General features: G+C 45.0%; 2 protein-coding genes across 2 annotated transcripts in view; one reads left to right on the top strand and one right to left on the bottom strand.

Annotated features, from left to right (window-relative positions):
• The window catches only part of LOC311328816 (SAM and SH3 domain-containing protein 1-like), a gene marked incomplete at both ends in the record, with an annotated part of 59359 nt that extends 54373 nt beyond the window's left edge, over positions 1-4986 (top strand). Inside the window, 2 exons of the mRNA XM_084462724.1 lie at positions 2531-2660; positions 4963-4986. Of these exons, the coding sequence (XP_084318850.1) occupies positions 2531-2660; positions 4963-4986 (154 nt within the window). The remainder of the gene's footprint in view (positions 1-2530; positions 2661-4962) is intronic.
• Positions 4987-9738: 4752 nt separating this feature from the next.
• Positions 9739-16709, bottom strand: LOC311328815 (uncharacterized protein; the record flags this gene model as incomplete). Its single annotated transcript, XM_084462723.1, has 12 exons — positions 16659-16709; positions 15857-15900; positions 15559-15626; positions 15291-15363; positions 15099-15194; positions 14514-14573; positions 14079-14222; positions 13873-13956; positions 13551-13706; positions 12537-13381; positions 10404-10625; positions 9739-10319 (listed from the first exon to the last, which is right to left on the bottom strand). Exons 1-12 carry the CDS (start codon positions 16680-16682, stop codon positions 9739-9741), a joined length of 2397 nt encoding a protein of 798 aa, XP_084318849.1. The 5' UTR covers positions 16683-16709.
• Positions 16710-22067: the final 5358 nt, after the last annotated feature.

The following is a 22067-nucleotide window of genomic DNA, read 5'->3' as shown; positions in this document are numbered from 1 at the left end:
GGAGGAGTGGACCAGGGGAAAAGGATTGGTTACGGGGAAACAGGTGATTTATGCAGCCTTACTCTCCCCCAACCCCCTTCCCCCCCACCTCACCCTGCAGCCTCACCGTCTCAAAACATGGTTCCTATCACCTCAGTACTGTTCCTATCACCTCAGTATTGTACAAGACATTCAACATTCAACAGCACATCCCGGTAGTTTGGTTTTAGGATTGAGCCCACGTGCAGGTCCTTACAGTTGCTCGTTACCCCTCATATAATTAATAACTATCCTCTTTAAATTGGTGGACCGCATTTAAAAGCAGCCTGTGAGTCCCAATTTAAGGAGCATATTAATAATTATATGAGAGTTAACAAGCAACTGTAGGACCTGTATATGAACCCATCCCTAACACCACCCTACTGGGGCATGCTGTTGAATGTTAATGTGGGGCGGCTGTATAGCTCAGGAGGTAGAGCGGGTCGTCCGATGATCGTAGGGTCGGCGGTTCGAATCCCGGCTCTTCCTGACGACATGTCGAAGTGTCCTTGGGCAAGATACTGAACCCCGAATTGCTCCCGATGAGCAGTCTAGCACCTTGCATGGCAACTGCCGCCATTGGTGTGTGAATGAGTTTGTGAATGGGTGAATGAGAGGCCTGTGCGTGTTTGGGATAGCTGCGTTCGTTACGCCGAGAGCTTTCTGCCAGTCCAACCTGCATGTCTTTGTGACCTTCCCATGTCGAGATATGGCCGATTCAATCCCATGCCCGCGGTAGCTAGGTGGTGAAGTGGACAGTCGACCCTACAGCGGTCGGTCGGTCAGACTGGTTCTCTAATGATATTTAGTATAGATAAGAGCTTTGAAAGCAGGCAGAGAGACCAATTCCCTTAGTTCCAAGTCTTTTTGAAGGCTATTCAAGTACAGTTAAACACTTTCTTTCCCAGTTCTCCCCTTGGCACGGACAGCAGGATCACATCTTGTGATCTCAAACTTTAACTACCGACAGACCTTTGAGCATATCAGAGAGCAGATGTGGGACGGCTGTTTGCCTAGGATAGCTTCATAAAGGAACATGTACCAATGACTGAACCTCCGCAAGGGTCAGCGAAGGCCAACCAGCCCTACAGTACAGTGTACAGTGATGAGTTGGTGCTTTACAGTTTGTGACAAATCTCAATTCACTGTGTCAAACATGTGCAGGCAATGGACAGGTGTATTCATATAAAACAGATCATAATCAAGCACTGGTAAAAAAATTTAAAAGATTCAGAGATCAGTCTTCTGGCCTCAAAGGAGAAACGGGACCTGTTTCTGAAATAAAACCTTATAACTTCCGCCTCAGTTTTTTAAGAAGGTTTAAAAGCAAGACGGCCATCAAGCCAGACACCAAGATATTTATAACAGGATATATCTAACAAATTTCTTTCCCTGAGCAGTAAAAATGTGAGTTCTCGGGTTTCTTCCTATTGTTTGAGAAATGCATTACCTTTACAGTATCAGCATTTAGAGGCTTAGTCTGAATAATATTCAAAACGGCCTTTAAATTGGCAAGAGCCTCCATAATGGAGGGACCATCACGATATACCATGGTATCATCCATAATTAAACAGAAAGATAAACAAGCACATCCCCATGCCAAATAGTGCAGATGCTGAAAGTGAACGAAAGTGTGACCAGGAACAAAAAACCCTTGCACACTGCTGGGCTCCAGTATCAAATGGTTTATTGCAACAAGTGACATTTCGAGCTACACATCAGACCCATAGTCTGATGAAGAGTGTAGCTCGGCACGTCACTTGGTGCAATAAACTGATATTTCTTGATACTGTATCATCCATAATTAACCATGTCACGAGGACATAAACAGCCTCTGCCTGACAGACGGCCTGACTTTGTCTGTGAGGCTAGATGGACGGCCTGAATGGGTTTCTCATTTTGGCCTGAATTAGTTTCTCATTTTGGCCTGAATGGGTTTCTCATTTTGGCGACGGCTTCAATTAAAGACGTGCATCTGTTGGAACTGAAAGGTCAGTGGACTGAGTGGGTCTGCATGACGGTTGGACTTGTATGGCAATTAGTCAGCTCTAATTAACTAACAAAGAATTGAGCCGGATTTTGTACAGCGACAGTATGTTGAAGTATATGAAAAAAAGCAGAGAATCTTCCACATCCCTCGGTGTTTATCACTGAGATGAGATTGTTTTATACATGGCGTGTATGCTACTGTATGGCATCTTTCATAGATGGTATGATGTACTTTGTGGAGTCTTGTAAGACTAGAAGGGTTGGGGTGGAGAATCTTATTTTTTCAAACTGTCACTTCCCTTTTTCTAACACCCTATGTTGGTTATGGTGGAAATCCAATAAATTAACGTGTCTCATATTATGGAATCCCATTATCTGTCTATCGTCACATGGGCTATAATTAGTAAATATTCTTTAATATAAACTGCATGTCATCACCTGTGCTCAGTATTTCTCCCATCGTCTCCCTCTTAGCAGACCGAGGTGTTTATTTCCGGTGTCTCACTGGACGTTTCTCTGACAGGCTGTACGATGTCGGCGGCCAGCGGAGCGAGAGGAGGAAGTGGCTCAGCTGTTTCGACGACGTCTGCGCCGTGCTGTTTGTGGTGGCGCTGAGCGGATATGACATCACCCTGAAGGAGGACGCCGCCACGGTGAGACGTCCTACTGTCCTATACTTTGTCTTCACTCCCTGGACGATTCACGGTTAGAGAGGTCCTTTTGGCGCTGGTGGTGTCCTGAAAAAAACAAAACGTCAAATTATAGTGTGAGCTGTGTTTTATTTTCAAAATGTCCTCTAGAACCAGTCAGCTCTAGATACTTGTTGCTGGTTTTCGCTTTATATTGGCCTTTGTGTTGTTGTCGGTATGGTAGGCCTACGTTGCTAATAGAGAGCGGCATAATTGCTTTTCGCCTAGAGCGGCAGAAATGCACAGGCCGGGCCTGGCGAGAAGCCAACGTAGGCCTAATTCTTTTCATCGTTCTCATTCGTTCGGCCTCTTATTAAGAAATGTGCGTATAGCCTAAAATAGGCCAGCTACATTTTCGTTTGCATTCTGACCTCAGAAAATTGAGTTCTCATGTAGCTCCCATTTATTTCTTCACTGATCGCTCGGCTGTTGTGAAAAATGAAATGTGTGTGGGCTACTTTTGTTTTCCGTGTTACATTTTGTTGTGCTATATGACTGTTTAAATAAATGAGTAATAAAATGTTGTTCAGTCTCCTTGCTGTGTTGCCAAATGCCGACACATTGAGAATGTATTATTCAATTCTGCTGCCGCTCGCTCCGTGTGTATGGTAAGGTTATATGTATAATAATAATAATCATAATAATAAAGGAACGACTAGTTGACTAGTCGCTTGAAATGAGGACTTCTAGTCGAGCAGGAAAATCTTTAGTCGGGGGCAGGCCTACAGAACACCAACGGACACCAATTACACCCTCGGTGAGCTTAACATGTTTTAAGGGTTTAACATGTTTTTGAATGATTTTTCAAGATGCCCATCCACATCCATTGTATGACCAAAACGGTGGTAGAGCAATTATCAACTTTCTCGAAAATGCTAGTTTTGTCAATGTTTTGATCTGAACCATTGTATATGATAATAAGTAACCTTAAAACAGGGCTAAACATGCGTTTTCCCTTTACTACTCCTTTAATGCTTCCGTTAAGTGTGAGAAGCCTGACAGCGGCAGTAGGCCAGCATTATAGCTCAACACATCTGCATACACTTTTTAGCTTGTAATTAAATCATTTCATATGTCAATGGGGATAAAGTTACACAGTACAATATTTAAGTATTTAATTTAAATGGTAAATGGACTGCACTTATATAGCGCTTTTCCACCTTAGCAGGACTCAAAGCGCTCTCATTCCCCCATTCACACACTCACACACCAATGGCGGTAGCTGCCATACAAGGTGCTAAACTGCTCACTAGGAGCAATTTGGGGTTAGGTGTCTTGCTCAAGGACACTTCAACATGTGGACAGTCAGAGCTGGGATTCGAACCACTGACCCTTCGATCATTGAACGACCCGCTCTACCAACTGAGCTACAGCCGCCCTGTTAAACAAAGATTTCCCATTTTTAAAAAGGCCAAAACATTTTTTCTGCTTCAAAAATTGAAACTATGCTACACAAAAAAAATCTATACTACTGTCAGTACTATGGGTATTAAAAATGATTTCCTTGCTTGAGAAATCTGCAAATGCTTTGACAAGGTACAACATAGTAGCAGGCTACCCATGCCCAGTTCGTTTCAAGTCCCTAGATTGTTGTTAAGATTTATACGCACTTGGAAATTGTATCCAAATTATTTTTTAAATGCCAATTTTGCTGTCATCTTGTATTGAATCTCTTAGCTGGTAACATGGAGACATGAACCATATACGTGTATGTGACATTTCAGATCAATCTGTTTATGAGGAGTTACCTTTTATAGGTTTTTCAAAATATTCAACTTGCAGTGAAATCCATCATGGCAGACCTTATGAGTTCTTGAGGCAAATGTGTTCCCCATGAGGAAAGACATAAGTGTACAAAGTTTCATACATTTTTGTAGAATGGCATGGAAATGCTGGCATTTTGAAAGGTGCGTTTTGAATCGGTTACTAATACCGAATTCTACCGGACGAATCATGGTTATTATTTCTGGCATAGTTACTCATGGTCTCTAGTTGCAGCATGCAAATTAGAGCATTTTTGGTCAGGACTTTTTGTGTTATCCAGTAAAACCTTTGTGGACCAACCAACCAACCAACCTACCAACAAAGCGAGCTATAGAGCTGCTGCTCACAGCTAAAGAAAAATAATAAAAATAGGCCTACAATTTATTTTTTCAAAAAACAAACAAACAAAATAGGCTATGCTCAAATTACTACCGTCAGTACAGGTATTCGAATACACAAATACCTATGTTGCCCATCCCTTTCTATATCTCTGTTTGTGTAGGCAACTACAGCTGTCAAAAGATAGTGCTCTAGGGGTAATGTTGTAAAACTGAATTTAGAACTTACTCAAATCTTCGTTTTGTTCATACTGCTCCAGCTCAATCATGGAGGACGGCCCACTCTGGAAACCCTTCAACCTATTTGTTAAAAACACAACAAAAAAGACTTCTCATTAATAATCTATTCAAACAATCCATCCAAGGCTGAAAGGGGGAAAAAAACGTGAGAGCACTCACATGTTGTCTGACAGGCGATTGTTATTGCCGGGCCAGTTCAGCATCTGAGAGGTGGCACTTCTCTCCACAGCACTGGCGCTCTCATCAAAGAAAATGCGGCCCCCGGCAGGCTCCTGACCCAGGTCCTCATCCTCGGCATTAGAGCCTTCTCTGGTGAGGCTTCTCTGGGCAGACCCCTGCTCCTGGGGGGTAGAGAGCCGTTTACGCCCTCTCTTCTGGAAGGTCCTGGTAGCAGACAGATCCTTCTTCTTCGGCTCCAGGGAGCCACCGCGAGGCTTCGGAGTACGGATCGTGTTGCCATTCAGAAGTGGCCTGAGTGGCAGGGACTTGCGTGGTTTGGGCTGCGTCCCCTTTGTCTTACCCCATTTGCCCTTCTCGGAGCCTGGTTTCCTGGGCGGTGAGGCGGTGGTCTCCACGTTAACGGGAGACGTGTTGAGTTCCCACCAGTTGCCGGGAGTTTTCCGCCGCCGTTTCTCCGGGACGTGATCCTTTGGTCTCTGGGGAGTGAAGGGGTCGAGTGTGCTGGGTAATTTTCCATTTGGGGTGTGAGAGTACACCCTGTCGAACACCTCTTTACCTGGAAAGTCCCAAACAGTAAAGCACTTTAGAATTATGATAGAAATCAGTGTGGAAGGTGTGTCCAGCTATCTGCCAACCTTACCTGGAGTGAAGGTGTGCTGCCTGACCTCTCCCTGGTCCTGCTCGACTGTGTTCACCTCCCCTTCCTCCTCTGTCTGAACAGGCTTCTCTTGACTGGCCTTCCTCTTCTGGGCCCGTCTGGCCCTCCTGGTAGCCTTCTTTGGCCTCAGGTCTGAGGGCTGCTTGGATGAGCGCTCTGTTTGCCTCCTGACCCTCTCTTCCTGACCACCTTCCAGCTTCTCTTCTGCAGGGAAACAAGAAAAGAGTGATAAGAGGAGATACATGACGACTGATTAGTCATAAGTTTAACTTTAAAAATCACACTGACCCATTTCATCATATACTGTATACACAAAACAAAATAGGACTACTCAAAGACGATTATTACTTGTGTTCTCTGATTTAAACTGGTGAGTGAGGCCTTACTTAGCACAGGGGGAATATTCCCAGTCCTCCGAACTAGCGCTAGACATTTCTAGAAGTCTCCCGCAAGTAACAATTCACAAAGCTAATTGTGCCATTGCCAATTGTGGCAAAATCCGTTCATCTGTAACTTGTCATAGACTTTCCTACAACGATCCCGCAAGATTGAAGTTGTGGCTAGAATCTCTTTACTTGGACGTAAACACACCCGTGGATATTCTTCGGGTGTTAGATCACCGTGTGTGCGCTTTGCATTTTGAGGACAAATGTTATAAGCCTAGGCTATTCTCGAAGAAATCTCCCAAAAGGGTCTTCCTCAAACGTGATGCTGTTCCGACTTTACATAGAGGAACGACAGAAGACGAACGAGTGGAAGAACTTGTGGTAAGTTCTTATTGCCAGCTGTGTGTGTGTGTGTGGGCGCCCGTGTGTGTGTGTGTTGAAGCATAATAATAGTAATAATCCCTTTGCTAAGACTAACTTTAGAAAAATAGAATTGTAAGAAGTGGTCTTACAGCATGAAATTATCAAAACTATAGATTTATTCGCTCGGACATGAATACTAGTGGTAAAAGCAGGACTCACTTTCAACAGGCAAGGAGGCAGACTCATGGACCGAAAGGTTTGCCATGTCAGCTGTTAGCAACAGGTCCCACTCAGTACAGCACAAACTTTCCTCTTCGGTGGGCATCTGTCGGCAATGTTTGCAAGCACACCACCAAAGACCCGTGGTTCGTGGTATAGCGACAGCTTCATCGACCGTCTCTGGCTCAGCGGTTCGGCGAGCCTCAATCTCTTCCATTTGCTGCAGTTCCTCCTCACTATATTCAGGCTCGAAACGATAAGCGCTGCCATCAAAGTCTAATTCCTCGCGATCACATTCATACTCTTCTAGATCAACCATTTTGATAAGCGTTTTCTGAACTTTAGCCTAGGGCTTCCTTGTCTGTGAGCGAAAGAGTAGCGTGAGCAGTGAGCAAACTTTTTATATTTATTATGCAGACATTAGTTTTATTTGTATGGATCCCGCATACTGCGTCATGCATACTGAAGCTAATATTGTTGACACCGAGCACCTATAAGGCATATGTATGGCATGTTGGTGTTTGTGTATTGTTGCTGGTTTTCGCTTTATATTGGCCTTTGTGTTGTTGTCGGTATGGTAGGCCTACGTTGCTAATAGAGAGCGGCATAATTGCTTTTCGCCTAGAGCGGCAGAAATGCACAGGCCGGGCCTGGCGAGAAGCCAACGTAGGCCTAATTCTTTTCATCGTTCTCATTCGTTCGGCCTCTTATTAAGAAATGTGCGTATAGCCTAAAATAGGCCAGCTACATTTTCGTTTGCATTCTGACCTCAGAAAATTGAGTTCTCATGTAGCTCCCATTTATTTCTTCACTGATCGCTCGGCTGTTGTGAAAAATGAAATGTGTGTGGGCTACTTTTGTTTTCCGTGTTACATTTTGTTGTGCTATATGACTGTTTAAATAAATGAGTAATAAAATGTTGTTCAGTCTCCTTGCTGTGTTGCCAAATGCCGACACATTGAGAATGTATTATTCAATTCTGCTGCCGCTCGCTCCGTGTGTATGGTAAGGTTATATGTATAATAATAATAATCATAATAATAAAGGAACGACTAGTTGACTAGTCGCTTGAAATGAGGACTTCTAGTCGAGCAGGAAAATCTTTAGTCGGGGGCAGGCCTACAGAACACCAACGGACACCAATTACACCCTCGGTGAGCTTAACATGTTTTAAGGGTTTAACATGTTTTTGAATGATTTTTCAAGATGCCCATCCACATCCATTGTATGACCAAAACGGTGGTAGAGCAATTATCAACTTTCTCGAAAATGCTAGTTTTGTCAATGTTTTGATCTGAACCATTGTATATGATAATAAGTAACCTTAAAACAGGGCTAAACATGCGTTTTCCCTTTACTACTCCTTTAATGCTTCCGTTAAGTGTGAGAAGCCTGACAGCGGCAGTAGGCCAGCATTATAGCTCAACACATCTGCATACACTTTTTAGCTTGTAATTAAATCATTTCATATGTCAATGGGGATAAAGTTACACAGTACAATATTTAAGTATTTAATTTAAATGGTAAATGGACTGCACTTATATAGCGCTTTTCCACCTTAGCAGGACTCAAAGCGCTCTCATTCCCCCATTCACACACTCACACACCAATGGCGGTAGCTGCCATACAAGGTGCTAAACTGCTCACTAGGAGCAATTTGGGGTTAGGTGTCTTGCTCAAGGACACTTCGACATGTGGACAGTCAGAGCTGGGATTCGAACCACTGACCCTTCGATCATTGAACGACCCGCTCTACCAACTGAGCTACAGCCGCCCTGTTAAACAAAGATTTCCCATTTTTAAAAAGGCCAAAACATTTTTTCTGCTTCAAAAATTGAAACTATGCTACACAAAAAAAATCTATACTACTGTCAGTACTATGGGTATTAAAAATGATTTCCTTGCTTGAGAAATCTGCAAATGCTTTGACAAGGTACAACATAGTAGCAGGCTACCCATGCCCAGTTCGTTTCAAGTCCCTAGATTGTTGTTAAGATTTATACGCACTTGGAAATTGTATCCAAATTATTTTTTAAATGCCAATTTTGCTGTCATCTTGTATTGAATCTCTTAGCTGGTAACATGGAGACATGAACCATATACGTGTATGTGACATTTCAGATCAATCTGTTTATGAGGAGTTACCTTTTATAGGTTTTTCAAAATATTCAACTTGCAGTGAAATCCATCATGGCAGACCTTATGAGTTCTTGAGGCAAATGTGTTCCCCATGAGGAAAGACATAAGTGTACAAAGTTTCATACATTTTTGTAGAATGGCATGGAAATGCTGGCATTTTGAAAGGTGCGTTTTGAATCGGTTACTAATACCGAATTCTACCGGACGAATCATGGTTATTATTTCTGGCATAGTTACTCATGGTCTCTAGTTGCAGCATGCAAATTAGAGCATTTTTGGTCAGGACTTTTTGTGTTATCCAGTAAAACCTTTGTGGACCAACCAACCAACCAACCTACCAACAAAGCGAGCTATAGAGCTGCTGCTCACAGCTAAAGAAAAATAATAAAAATAGGCCTACAATTTATTTTTTCAAAAAACAAACAAACAAAATAGGCTATGCTCAAATTACTACCGTCAGTACAGGTATTCGAATACACAAATACCTATGTTGCCCATCCCTATCTATATCTCTGTTTGTGTAGGCAACTACAGCTGTCAAAAGATAGTGCTCTAGGGGTAATGTTGTAAAACTGAATTTAGAACTTACTCAAATCTTCGTTTTGTTCATACTGCTCCAGCTCAATCATGGAGGACGGCCCACTCTGGAAACCCTTCAACCTATTTGTTAAAAACACAACAAAAAAGACTTCTCATTAATAATCTATTCAAACAATCCATCCAAGGCTGAAAGGGGGAAAAAAACGTGAGAGCACTCACATGTTGTCTGACAGGCGATTGTTATTGCCGGGCCAGTTCAGCATCTGAGAGGTGGCACTTCTCTCCACAGCACTGGCGCTCTCATCAAAGAAAATGCGGCCCCCGGCAGGCTCCTGACCCAGGTCCTCATCCTCGGCATTAGAGCCTTCTCTGGTGAGGCTTCTCTGGGCAGACGCCTGCTCCTGGGGGGTAGAGAGCCGTTTACGCCCTCTCTTCTGGAAGGTCCTGGTAGCAGACAGATCCTTCTTCTTCGGCTCCAGGGAGCCACCGCGAGGCTTCGGAGTACGGATCGTGTTGCCATTCAGAAGTGGCCTGAGTGGCAGGGACTTGCGTGGTTTGGGCTGCGTCCCCTTTGTCTTACCCCATTTGCCCTTCTCGGAGCCTGGTTTCCTGGGCGGTGAGGCGGTGGTCTCCACGTTAACGGGAGACGTGTTGAGTTCCCACCAGTTGCCGGGAGTTTTCCGCCGCCGTTTCTCCGGGACGTGATCCTTTGGTCTCTGGGGAGTGAAGGGGTCGAGTGTGCTGGGTAATTTTCCATTTGGGGTGTGAGAGTACACCCTGTCGAACACCTCTTTACCTGGAAAGTCCCAAACAGTAAAGCACTTTAGAATTATGATAGAAATCAGTGTGGAAGGTGTGTCCAGCTATCTGCCAACCTTACCTGGAGTGAAGGTGTGCTGCCTGACCTCTCCCTGGTCCTGCTCGACTGTGTTCACCTCCCCTTCCTCCTCTGTCTGAACAGGCTTCTCTTGACTGGCCTTCCTCTTCTGGGCCCGTCTGGCCCTCCTGGTAGCCTTCTTTGGCCTCAGGTCTGAGGGCTGCTTGGATGAGCGCTCTGTTTGCCTCCTGACCCTCTCTTCCTGACCACCTTCCAGCTTCTCTTCTGCAGGGAAACAAGAAAAGAGTGATAAGAGGAGATACATGACGACTGATTAGTCATAAGTTTAACTTTAAAAATCACACTGACCCATTTCATCATATACTGTATACACAAAACAAAATAGGACTACTCAAAGACGATTATTACTTGTGTTCTCTGATTTAAACTGGTGAGTGAGGCCTTACTTAGCACAGGGGGAATATTCCCAGTCCTCCGAACTAGCGCTAGACATTTCTAGAAGTCTCCCGCAAGTAACAATTCACAAAGCTGTGTGGAGCCGTGGACCATCTTTTTCTTCTGAATGGGGAGACATTTTTTGCTACGAGAAAGGGGCGGAGCTGACCTCATTGCTAGGAATGATATGCTTCATGAGCGTGCTTGTGATTATGACCCTCTGTGATTGATGACAGCTGCTTCCTGTTCATATTCTACCTGTCTAGTGTGTGAACTGAGTGTATAAACTGTTCACATTCTACCCATCTAGTGTGTAAACTGTTCTCACATTCTACCTGTCTAGTGTATAAACTGGTATTACATTCTACCTGTCTAGTGTGTAAACTGTTCTCACATTCTACCTGTCTAGTGTATAAACTGATATTACATTCTACATGTCTAGTGTATAAACTGTTCACATTCTACCCATCTAGTGTAAAAACTGTTCTCACATTCTACCCATCTAGTGTGTAAACTGTTCTCACATTCTACCCATCTAGTGTGTAAACTGTTCTCACATTCTACCTGTCTAGTGTATAAACTGATATTACATTCTACATGTCTAGTGTATAAACTGTTCACATTCTACCCATCTAGTGTAAAAACTGTTGTCACACATTCTAAAAAAGACTTATAATAAAGACTTCTTGACAGACAAGCACACTTAACATCTCCTGACCCTTAACATCTCCTGACCCTTAACATCTCCTGACCCTTAGCACTGGAGCCACACAACCTTGTGTGCTCCCTTGCTCTAGTCACTCCACACAAACAACTGCAACACCAGGGATCCATCTGTCAAGCTCCTGAACTCCTGAGTGGATGCATTTGCCTAATCTCCAGTGAGGACGAGTCTGCCCATTGTCGGGAGGTTGATCACCTGGCTTCCTGGTGCACTTGTAACAGTCTGGAGCTCAACGCCTGCAGATGGTTGTAGACTTCTGAAGGAGCCCCCCCCCCCTCTCCTGTACCCCTTTGCCTGAATGGGTTGACAGTTTACTCTGTATAATCATTCAAGTTCCTGGGAACCATCACATCGCAGGACCTCAAGTGGCAGAACATCATCACCATCACCAAGAAGGTACAACAGAGGATGTTCTTCCTGCCCCAACTGAAGAAATTCAATTTGCCACAGACAATCATGGAGTAGTCCTACACGGCCATTACCGTCTGGTATGGTGCCTCTACAGCCAGGGACGAGGAAAAACCCGTCTGGCCAAATCCTCATGCAACCTGAACAGTTTCTTCCCCAGACAGTGGGGCTCACATACAAGTGAACTACTGGGCACTCACCAATGCTGCCTGCACTGAATGTTCACTTTTCTCAATTTCCATTATTGCACAAATAGTTGTCACTTTCATCTCTGGCGTTATGGGCTTGACTACCTCCCTCACTGGGTCCACAATAAACCCAGTGAGTTTATTGCTCTGTTAGCAAAACAGCTTGCCAATAGCGATGCAAATTAAGTGCAGCAGGCATTCACCTTTAGGAATTATTTTACATGTAGTCTCTCTAAAAGTCCTCTCCACCACACCCCAATTTCCCTAGGTTTAATAGCTATCGTAACGTAACTTTGTGAATTTTCAACTTTTAAAATTGGGAGTGAAAGTGAAACGCCCAATTTTCTCTAAATTTGGCCATTTAGGAGCACTTTTGTTTGCCTTCAGATGTTCTGTGAATATGGTCCATGGCTGGGTTACCTGATGGACCCAGGACCCCTGGAGCATCCTCCTCCTTGCCTGGCTGCTCCGTCTCCTCCTCCGAGCCCCACACAGGACCAGGGCTCACTGCAGCGTCTGGCTCCTCCGTCTCCTCTCTCCTCCCCTTGGCGGACTTGCCCCTGCCCTTCTTGGGCTTGTCCTCGCCATCACCTCCGGCTTTCCATTCCTTCCCTCTCAAGGATTTCACCGCCCTCTTCCCCATTTTCGTAGCGGGTTTCGCTTTGCCAGACCTAGCGGCCGCGCCCTCTCCGGGTTCATCGTCCTCGCTCTCGCCTGCGGCCGATGACATCGCAGTCTGTCTTTTCCTCGTGGATGGCTGTTCGTCTCGGGCTGTGATGTCATCTACGGGGCAGTCGTCTTGACCGGCGATCCCGTCGGCCTCTGCGTCAGGCCCCGCCTCCCTCCTGGGACTAGAGTTCTTCTTTTCCCTCTCCTTGGCAGCACGTTTCCTGGCTGCGGACGTTGAGGGGACGGGCATGTGTGAAGATGTGCCTCCAAACACCGCTTTCCCTTTCTTCCCTTTAACTGTCCGTTCTGCAGCGTGAGGTTCCTCTGGCGGAGCGCTCCCAGCTCCCCCTCCTGATTTCGGCCTCCCAGCAGCCGTCTCTGATTGGTCGCCCTGCGGCGCCGTGTCTGCGGACACATCCTGGTTGGATGAAGAGGTCTGAGCTTTGCCCTGCTTCGCTCGAGCTTTACTCTGGTTGGGGTTGGTTTTCTTAGGGATGGTGAACCAGCGAGGGCTGTCGTCCTCCAGAATCATAAATTCATCGTCCTCTGGCTCGGGTGGAAGAGCAGGTTCCTTCACTGGAGACGACATCCACGAACTGAAAAGATACAGGCGGTCAGGTGCTGATTCTGCCAGCTCCTTTGTGGTGCTAGCAGCCTCAGAGCACAGTCAGTGTGGCCTTGGCCTTACGTAAACCAGAGCATTGCGCTATGGTAATTAGCAGTCAGTTGAAAACAAATGTAGAGAATAATCTTAATAAACTTTACCATGCAGGTTTAGACTGGATGCTCTCTCTCAGCTTCAGCAAAAAATCAGACATGTCTTTGCCACTTCGTTTGGACTGGGAAGGTCTGGGCTCCGGTGGAGGATGGGCCTGGGTCTGCTGCTTCAGTGCCGTGACTGGAGGGCAGGCTCTCACTTGCCTTGTGATGATAAGTAATGACAAACAAAACAGAGAACTGAATACATTTCAAAGCATGGATAAAATACACTTGTGTACTTGAGTATGCATGGATGGATACAAAACGTAAACCCATATAAAGGTGTGCTGGGAGATCTATGATCAGGCAGGTATGAGTGCATTCTTACAGTGGCAATGATTCCTCTGGTAACGTTTTGCTGTGGCAGCCCGTAATCTTAACCGGAGGAGGGTCCATTTCAGCATCATCACCTCTAAAATGGAGGATTAAGAGGACAACATTATGCACTTTTTAATCACAGTATCAGATCGACAATTATAACAAAAATCAGGATGTTGGTCACAACAACACTACTCCAAACGAACACTTCCTTACCCGCCGGCTGCAGGAGAGGTTATGAGCACCGGAGACAGGGGCAGTAAGTCTACTTGTCCCCCAGACACAGCTTTGCCATCTTGTATGGACTGGGTCTGGGTTTGCCGCTTCAGTGTTGTGACTGGAGGGCTGGATCTCGATTGCCTGGTGATGAACAACAACGGAGCAAAACAAACAAAACAGATTAATACAGTTATTTCAAAGCATAATAACAACAATAATAATTAATAATAATAACAATAATAATTCGATTTATTTATAAAGCACTTTTCATTGTCAGGCAATCTCAATGTGCTGAAACAATCACAAATATATAGAATGGATAAAATACACGTATGTAGATGTACACAGTATGCATGGATGGATATAAAACATAACCCATATAAAGGTGTTGTAGGAGATCTATGATCAGTGCAGGTATGAGTGCATTCTTACTGGGGCAGTGATTCCTCTGGTAACGTTTTGCTGGTGCTGCACGCCGCAGGTAAATCATAGCTGCCACAGCAAAGGAAAGGGGAAAGCAAACGGTTAGAAATCTTTGAAAATATTTTTCTGCCCAAACGCACTTTTGAAATAATTCTTTAATCTCCATATGACCCTAGTGTTGGGCTCCACATTTCTCAGCACCACTATTTTTTTGGAGACATGCCATAGCCAAGTTTCTGTTCTCAATTGTCCAGATGAGTTGAAAAAAGCCAATGCTAACAACCAGGACAGTCAGGTAGACTAAAACAAATTAACATTTGCCTGCCTGCTATGAAATAAGACAATGTAGCCATAACCAGCAATGTATGTTAAGTATATGAATATTAAAGCTGAATCAACCACTGTTGCCTAAGTTACACACAGTAGCTAGTGTGAAATGGAGAGAATGATATAAATCGTTTAAATCACTTAAGACAATGTAAAGCTGATTGTAGTCCAACTATGCAGGAAATTAGCTATGTAAATAAAGCTTTATATCATTAATTGATGAATGAAGGAAGAGTATTCTCATTGAAATGAGTCAAAATGTCTCACCAAGGTGTTTCTGCCTTCCTGTTATGATCTGGTGTCTCACATTTGCCAGGCAAGGCAAACTTAACTGGAGGAGAGTCCATTTCAGCATCATCACCTCTACAATGGACAGACAATAAGTGTGCACTTTTTAATCACAATATCACAACTACACATTAGGATGTCACAACAATACTACTGCGAACAAATACTTACCTGCCTACTGCAGGACAAGTTGTGAGCACCGGAGACAGAGGCGGTAAGTTATCCTCTCCCCCAGAGAGAGAATCTGTAGAAATTCACAAAGGTCTGGTAAATTTAGGTACAGAATTAGGTGATCTAGAAACAGGGTGCCATTGTGTGAATGGTGTAGGGACAGATGCTCACCCACATCTGACAATTCTCAGCCATAAAAAGGACAGAAAACTTGGCTTTTAGGGCAAACCCGAGCAATATCACATCACACATTTGATTCTGTTCTTACCCATATCATCAAAGATATTTTCAAGGTCGCTCAAGGACACCTGTTGATTTTGCAATCTTGTGGGTACGCTGTCATTAGAAACAGGATACAGAATCAAAATCTGTTTATGGCCATTGTAGTTTTTCAATGTACTATTTGCTTTCGGACATGGTGCATAACATTGAGACAACATTGGACAGACAGGGACGAGACAGGACAATGCAAAGACAGGACAGTGCATAGATGGATCACTGACTAAGAAGCAAATTATGCAAGCTAATGTGATGTCAAGCAACATTAGGACTAATTTTGATCCTACCACTCTTGATTTGGGATGTAACGGAGCTTCTTCTGCGGTCTCTCCTGTGAATATATAGAGGTTTAACTATTTGCATAATAGTCACATTAGCGCACTGACACAATGTATCATGCAATGAATGCAAATAAATAAATTCAAGTCATTTGGAGACTATATAATGAACTGTACACTGAGCAGAATCACATGAAGGACAAGAAAAGACTGATGCCGCAACCGCAAAACATGCCTCGCAGCATCACTTTAGCGTTGCTAGTCTCCATAATTACATGCTGACAATCGTGAAAGACAAATATCGTGTAGTCTGGTCCAGAGAGAGGGGGTGAGGTATATCGTGTAGTCTGGTCCAGAGAGAGGGGGTGAGGTATATCGTGTAGTCTGGTCCAGAGAGAGGGGGTGAGGTATATCGTGTAGTCTGGTCCAGAGAGAGGGGGTGAGGTATATCGTGTAGTCTGGTCCAGAGAGAGGGGGTGAGGTATATCGTGTAGTCTGGTCCAGAGAGAGGGGGTGAGGTCGTAAAGGGCCCCGCTTTAGCGTTACTCTAGAATAGGTAGCTTTGGCTAACGTTAGCTAGTGTTACCTGATTTGTTAGGAAGATAACAGTCCACTGCCTAGTTTACCGTAGCTAACGTTATAAGGCAAACTATGGCTCATAGCATTACTCTATTGCCCCAGAGCTCTTATGAGCCTGAGCATATGCAGTATAAACTAACGTTAGGCTAAGTGGACTGCTATCTTGTTAACATTAGCTAGTAAACTAGGCTTTAAGGTAGCTAGCTAATCGTAACGTTTTAGCGTCACATACCAGTGGTGGATGTGTGAAGTCCATTGTGCTTGTCAGACGGTCGCTTTCTTTGATTGCTATATAAATCGATGCTGGTACTGTGTTAGCTAGTAACGTTAGCTGGGTGTTAGCAGCTAACCCTAATTATGGTTAGCCAGTGCCATTTACCTTGTTAACGTTAGCTAAGGGGAGAGAGTCGATTTGGTTAGCTGCACACTATTCTAAACTAGCTAGCGCTAGGCTACCGTTAACTTAATGTAGCTAGCTGGCTAACGTTACCTCAGTCTCGCTACGTTACCGCCATTTCTCATGACCAATACAGCCTCTGGTCTCTCTCAGGTCAGGGCTGGTCTCTCTCTCAGGTCAGGGCTGGTCTCTCTTTCAGATCAGGGCTGGTCTCTCTCTCAGGTCAGGGCTGGTCTCTCTCTCAGATCAGGGCTGGTCTCTCTTTCAGATCAGGGCTGGTCTCTCTCTCAGGTCAGGGCTGGTCTCTCTCAGGTCAGGGCGGGTCTCTCTCTCAGATCAGGGCTGGTCTCTCTTTCAGATCAGGGCTGGTCTCTCTCTCAGGTCAGGGCTGGTCTCTCTCAGGTCAGGGCTGGTCTCTCTCAGGTCAGGGCGGGTCTCTCGCAGGTCAGGGCTGGTCTCTCTCTCAGGTCAGGGCTGGTCTCTCTCTCAGGTCAGGGCGGGTCTCTCTCAGTAGGCTACTTTCCTGCACCCTGTCCTATGTCGTCTGCATTACACTAGTCAAATTCCTAGTATGTGTGTACCATATACTGTACATGGCCAGTAAAACCCATCTTGGATCCTGAATCTTGGTGAGCTCTGCTGCAGCGCCCCCTGTTGGCATAATACTGTACTTAGTTAACTGAGTTTTGCCAGTGTGACCCAGTGGAAAGGGAGAGCAGCTGGTGAAACGGAGCCCTCACAGGGGCGCTGAGAGGCCCTCCAAGAGGTACGTCCCTATTAGTGCAGGTGTCCTGGGTCCTTAACGGGGGTTACATCAGCCAGGTGTTTTTTTTTAAGCATTCCATTTTCATCTGAGGGACAAGCTGCCTCACAGCTGATAGAAAGTTATAGAAAACAGTGTGGGGACTTTATAGATTAAACCAAATTAATTCAAAATCATCAATGAAAAATTATTGAATATTATAAGATTTATTATAAAGCACTCGCAAAAAACACTTTGGAGAAATTTAATTTCAATATTTAAATTCCAACATCTTCAGTACAGATTAGGTCTCATTAGGGAGTGGGGGGGCGGCTTTAGATCAAGAGGTAGAGCGGGTCGTCCAATGATCATAAGGTCGGCGATTCGAATCCCGGCTCCTCCTGACGACCTGTCGAAGTGTCCTTGGGCAAGACACTGAGCCCCAAATTGCTCCCAATGAGCAGGTTAGCACCTTGCATGGCAGCTGCCGCCATTGGTGTGTGAATGTGTGTGTGAATGGGATGAATGAGAGGCCTTCATTGTAAAGCACTTTGGATAAAAGCGCTATATAAGTGCAGTCCTTTTTAGCATTTACCATTAAACTTCATAAGTACAGTAGCAGGCCTAAAGTCATCATTTATGACTTCAGGCTGCCTGTACATTATTACTCAAAAACCACAAGCCATGTGAAACCTACTCAAATCAAGCATTTTTATGACAGATTACTGAAAGAACAGATCACTAAGGAGTCAGATTAACAGGATGTCTAATTGGAAAGTAGTAGGCCTATCATACTGGGTATTTCTAAATAAAAAGAGACATGACTAAATTTCCATTAATTAAAAGCTGTAGCTTGTTTATTGGGCCCACTGTGTGAAGAGAGGTACATTAAAACTAGGCTGGAAAACAGTTGTTTTGACCGTATTTATATTGAATTGGTCTCAGCTTTAAAATGGGGGCTGTGGGGCAGCTTGCTGTTGGCAGAGAGCATACCTGCCTGTAATAATAGTTTGACTACCAACTGGTGTCCTGGTGTCAACCCTGTTACTGAGGTGTCAGCCCTGTTACTTGTATAATATTGTAATATAATTTAAACAATGAAAAGACTAAAGTAAAATCCACTCATTTTATATGTAAAGTAAAATAGAGAGTAATCCGCACAAAGAAATCAGGGTATTATTATGTTATGACCATAACTTTTTCTTAAAACAGAAGATGCTGTTTAAGTGTCAATTGTAAATGAGCATATTAATCCATGGGAATAAAGTAAACTCCTCATTATTCTCACTTTACAAACACACTTATTGTAACAAGGGGGACTTTATCTTTCATAGACTATCAGATTTTGTTCTAAATATGGATTTAAAACATTTTCAAACAATTATTAGGTTGGTAACAGGGTTGACGAAACCGACTTACACATGTTGATTATATGTTTAAAAAAATAAAAAATAAGATAGCCAGAGATGGCACGGCATATTTTTCTAAGAGGTAAGGACCTACTTCATCCAAAAAGGGGCCTAAAGACTTTTTAAACAATACTTTGAAAATCAAACATAAAAGATGGAAAATGGCACGTTTTCATATAATGACCCAAATATAAGAAGTACAGTGTGAGATGGAAGACATGCACAGATGCAGTGACAAAATACATCTGCAAAGAAATCTGTCTTTCAACACCGTTGAAAAGCAGTCATTCAGAGACTTGCTAACCACACTCGACCAGCAGTATGAGCTACCAGGGAGAACATTATTTTTCCGAAACGGCCATCCCGCAAGCCTACACCCGTGTCCGGAGTGAGTTGCAGCAGGCCATCGCAGCAGTGGAACACTTTTCCCTGACAACAGACATGTGGTCCAGCACAAAAATGACACCATACATGTCACTGACTGTACATTTCATAAACCCCGAATGGACCCTGGTATCCAAATGCTTGCAAACTAGTATCTTGCCAGAGGACCACACTCACTCATCAGTCCGACTCCAACACTTCCACACCCCTATCAAGACCACTAGAGGGCGCCTCGCCACGTTACATCTCCTATTGCTTTTATGATGTCATAGTAGACGTTGCTGACGCAGACACTTAAACATTCAGTGATCCATTCCACCTCATCAGAGTAGCTAGTGACTTCTGGATCTGACACACTGACTTAGAGAAAACAAGTAAGTCCATAATGGGGATAAACTTTAGAGTAAGAATTTTCTACAATTATTCTGTATTCATTCTTTGACAAAAACACCCCCAATTGAAGACAGAATAGAGTACATATTGCTCTCTGAGCTTTGTTTAACCAAGTTGTCATATAAATGATGTGTTGATACTGGTTGATTAGAGGACTAGCAGTGATGGCTCTGGGTAATATGAGTTCCTGGGTGAACCTCCTCTTCATCAGTGATCTGGTGAATAACCAGTTGCTTTATAGGACTTCAGTCAGACTGGGGCAGATATAATAATAATAATAATAATAATAATACTTGATTCTTTTGGTTTCTGTTTGGTAAAGTGTTATCCAGCTAGGCCTACCGTGCTGTGTTGGAAAGTCCTGTATATCTAAATATAGGCCTAATGTGCTGCTAGGTATAGGTCTATTGTGCTGTATTGTAAAGTTGTTACGGCTCGCATGCCCTCGCCTCCACAACCGTCTCCCTCTCTCCCCTCTGGGCCCGCTGCGCGCTCGGGGCGTTCTACGCGCTCTACCGCACGTCGCATCAGCCCGGGCATACTACGCTCTGGCTCTCCGGAGTTTCCCCCCACTGCCGGGCGTTCCCCGTCTCCGGCCAGCTCCGCGGACTCGGCAGTCTCCTCCCTCTCCGGTGACGAAGAATCGGATCCCGACATGCCCAGCACATCGGCCCGTGCGCAAAGACAAGAACGGCGCGCTCGTCTCTGACGATGACGCTGGCGCGGCTCTACTCACCGGTTCCCAATTATCATCACCACACCTGTCCCTCGTTCTGCAATCACCTTCAACCACTACAAAAACCTGGTCTACACTCCACTCATCGCCAGATCTTACCATAATACTCTTGTGGTAAAGTATAGCCTAAGCCTACAATCTCCTTACCCGTATTTTGTAGTGTTTTTTCCCGTTCCCGTTTGTGATTACTCTCACTCACCCTGCCTCCCCTCCTCATCTCTCCAGTTCCTGCCTGACCCACGTCTGTACGATTACCCCGCTCCTGCCTGACCACCGCCTGTACGACCCCGCTCCTGCCTGACCATCGCCTGTACGACAACCCCGCTCCTGCCTGAACATCGCCTGTACGACAACGCTCCTGCCTGACCATCGCCTGTACGACAACCCCGCTCCTGCCTGAACATCGCCTGTACGACAACCCCGCTCCTGCCTGACCATCGCCTGTACGACAACCCCGCTCCTGCCTGACCATCGCCTGTACGACAACCCCGCTCCTGCCTGACCATCGCCTGTACGACTACCACGCTCCTGCCTGACCATCGCCTGTACGACAACCCCGCTCCTGCCTGACCATCGCCTGTACGACAACCCCGCTCCTGCCTGACCATCGCCTGTACGACTACCACGCTCCTGCCTGACCATCGGCTGTACGACTACCACATCCCCCTTTTTGATCTTATTAAATCGCCCCTCCGGGCTTTTCCGCTCCTTGCCTCCTCCTTTCCTGTTGCGCCTGGGTCCCAAAACCAAACCCTCACAAAAGTACTTGTATACAGTAGCTACAGTAGGTATATGACTACTGTTGTATGTTGTAAAGTGCTGTACAGCTAGGTATAGACCTACTGTCCTGTGTTGTAAAGAGCTGTATAGCTACAGTATGCTCGCTGTGATATGAAGTGGTATCAATCAATCAATCAATCAAAGCTGTATTTGTATAGCGCATTTCATACCCAGAGGCAACACAATGCGCTTTACAGAGAACAAGGGAGGTGGGGATACTGTACATCCCATCCCTACATATTCCAGAGGGAAGCAAAAAGTGAGCTGTACAAATTCTTCCCTGACCCCTCTCAACAAGGAAATCGAGCAAGCTCCTGGAGTATGTTTGTCTACCGGCTAAGAACATTTATAAAGCAATAAATTACATTAAATTACATTTTCAGAGTAAGAGAGGCTAAAAACATAATAGGAGAGACATGGCAAACACTGGTGTATGTCTGTGTGTGCGTGAATGTGCCTGGGCCCAGATAGAGGCAGGGGTTGGGGTAGAGAGGGGGTAGGAAAAGGATACGGACCCGGGTTAGGGTGAGGGGAAGGGGGACTGGGCCCAGGTCCAGGCCTAAGCCGGATGTGGACTGATGTGTGTACGTGCCTCCCCCACGGCCGACAAGATGGAGGGGCTGAAGGTAATCCGTAACCGTAGCCACAGCCTACGCCTGGGCCGCCTGGCGTTCTTCCGCCACCTGGAGAAGGTGGAGACGCTGCGCTGCTTCTGGGAGCTCAAACACGTGGAGCTTGAGGGAGGCCGAAATGAAGTAAGAAACTCAACTGTCAAAACAGCCACAGTGTTTGCATCTGTC

Source organism: Borostomias antarcticus (genome assembly GCF_949987555.1).
Source record: "Borostomias antarcticus genome assembly, contig: scaffold_62, whole genome shotgun sequence".
Classification (NCBI taxonomy): domain Eukaryota; kingdom Metazoa; phylum Chordata; class Actinopteri; order Stomiiformes; family Stomiidae; genus Borostomias; species Borostomias antarcticus.
This window is presented reverse-complemented; position numbering and strand designations above follow the sequence as displayed.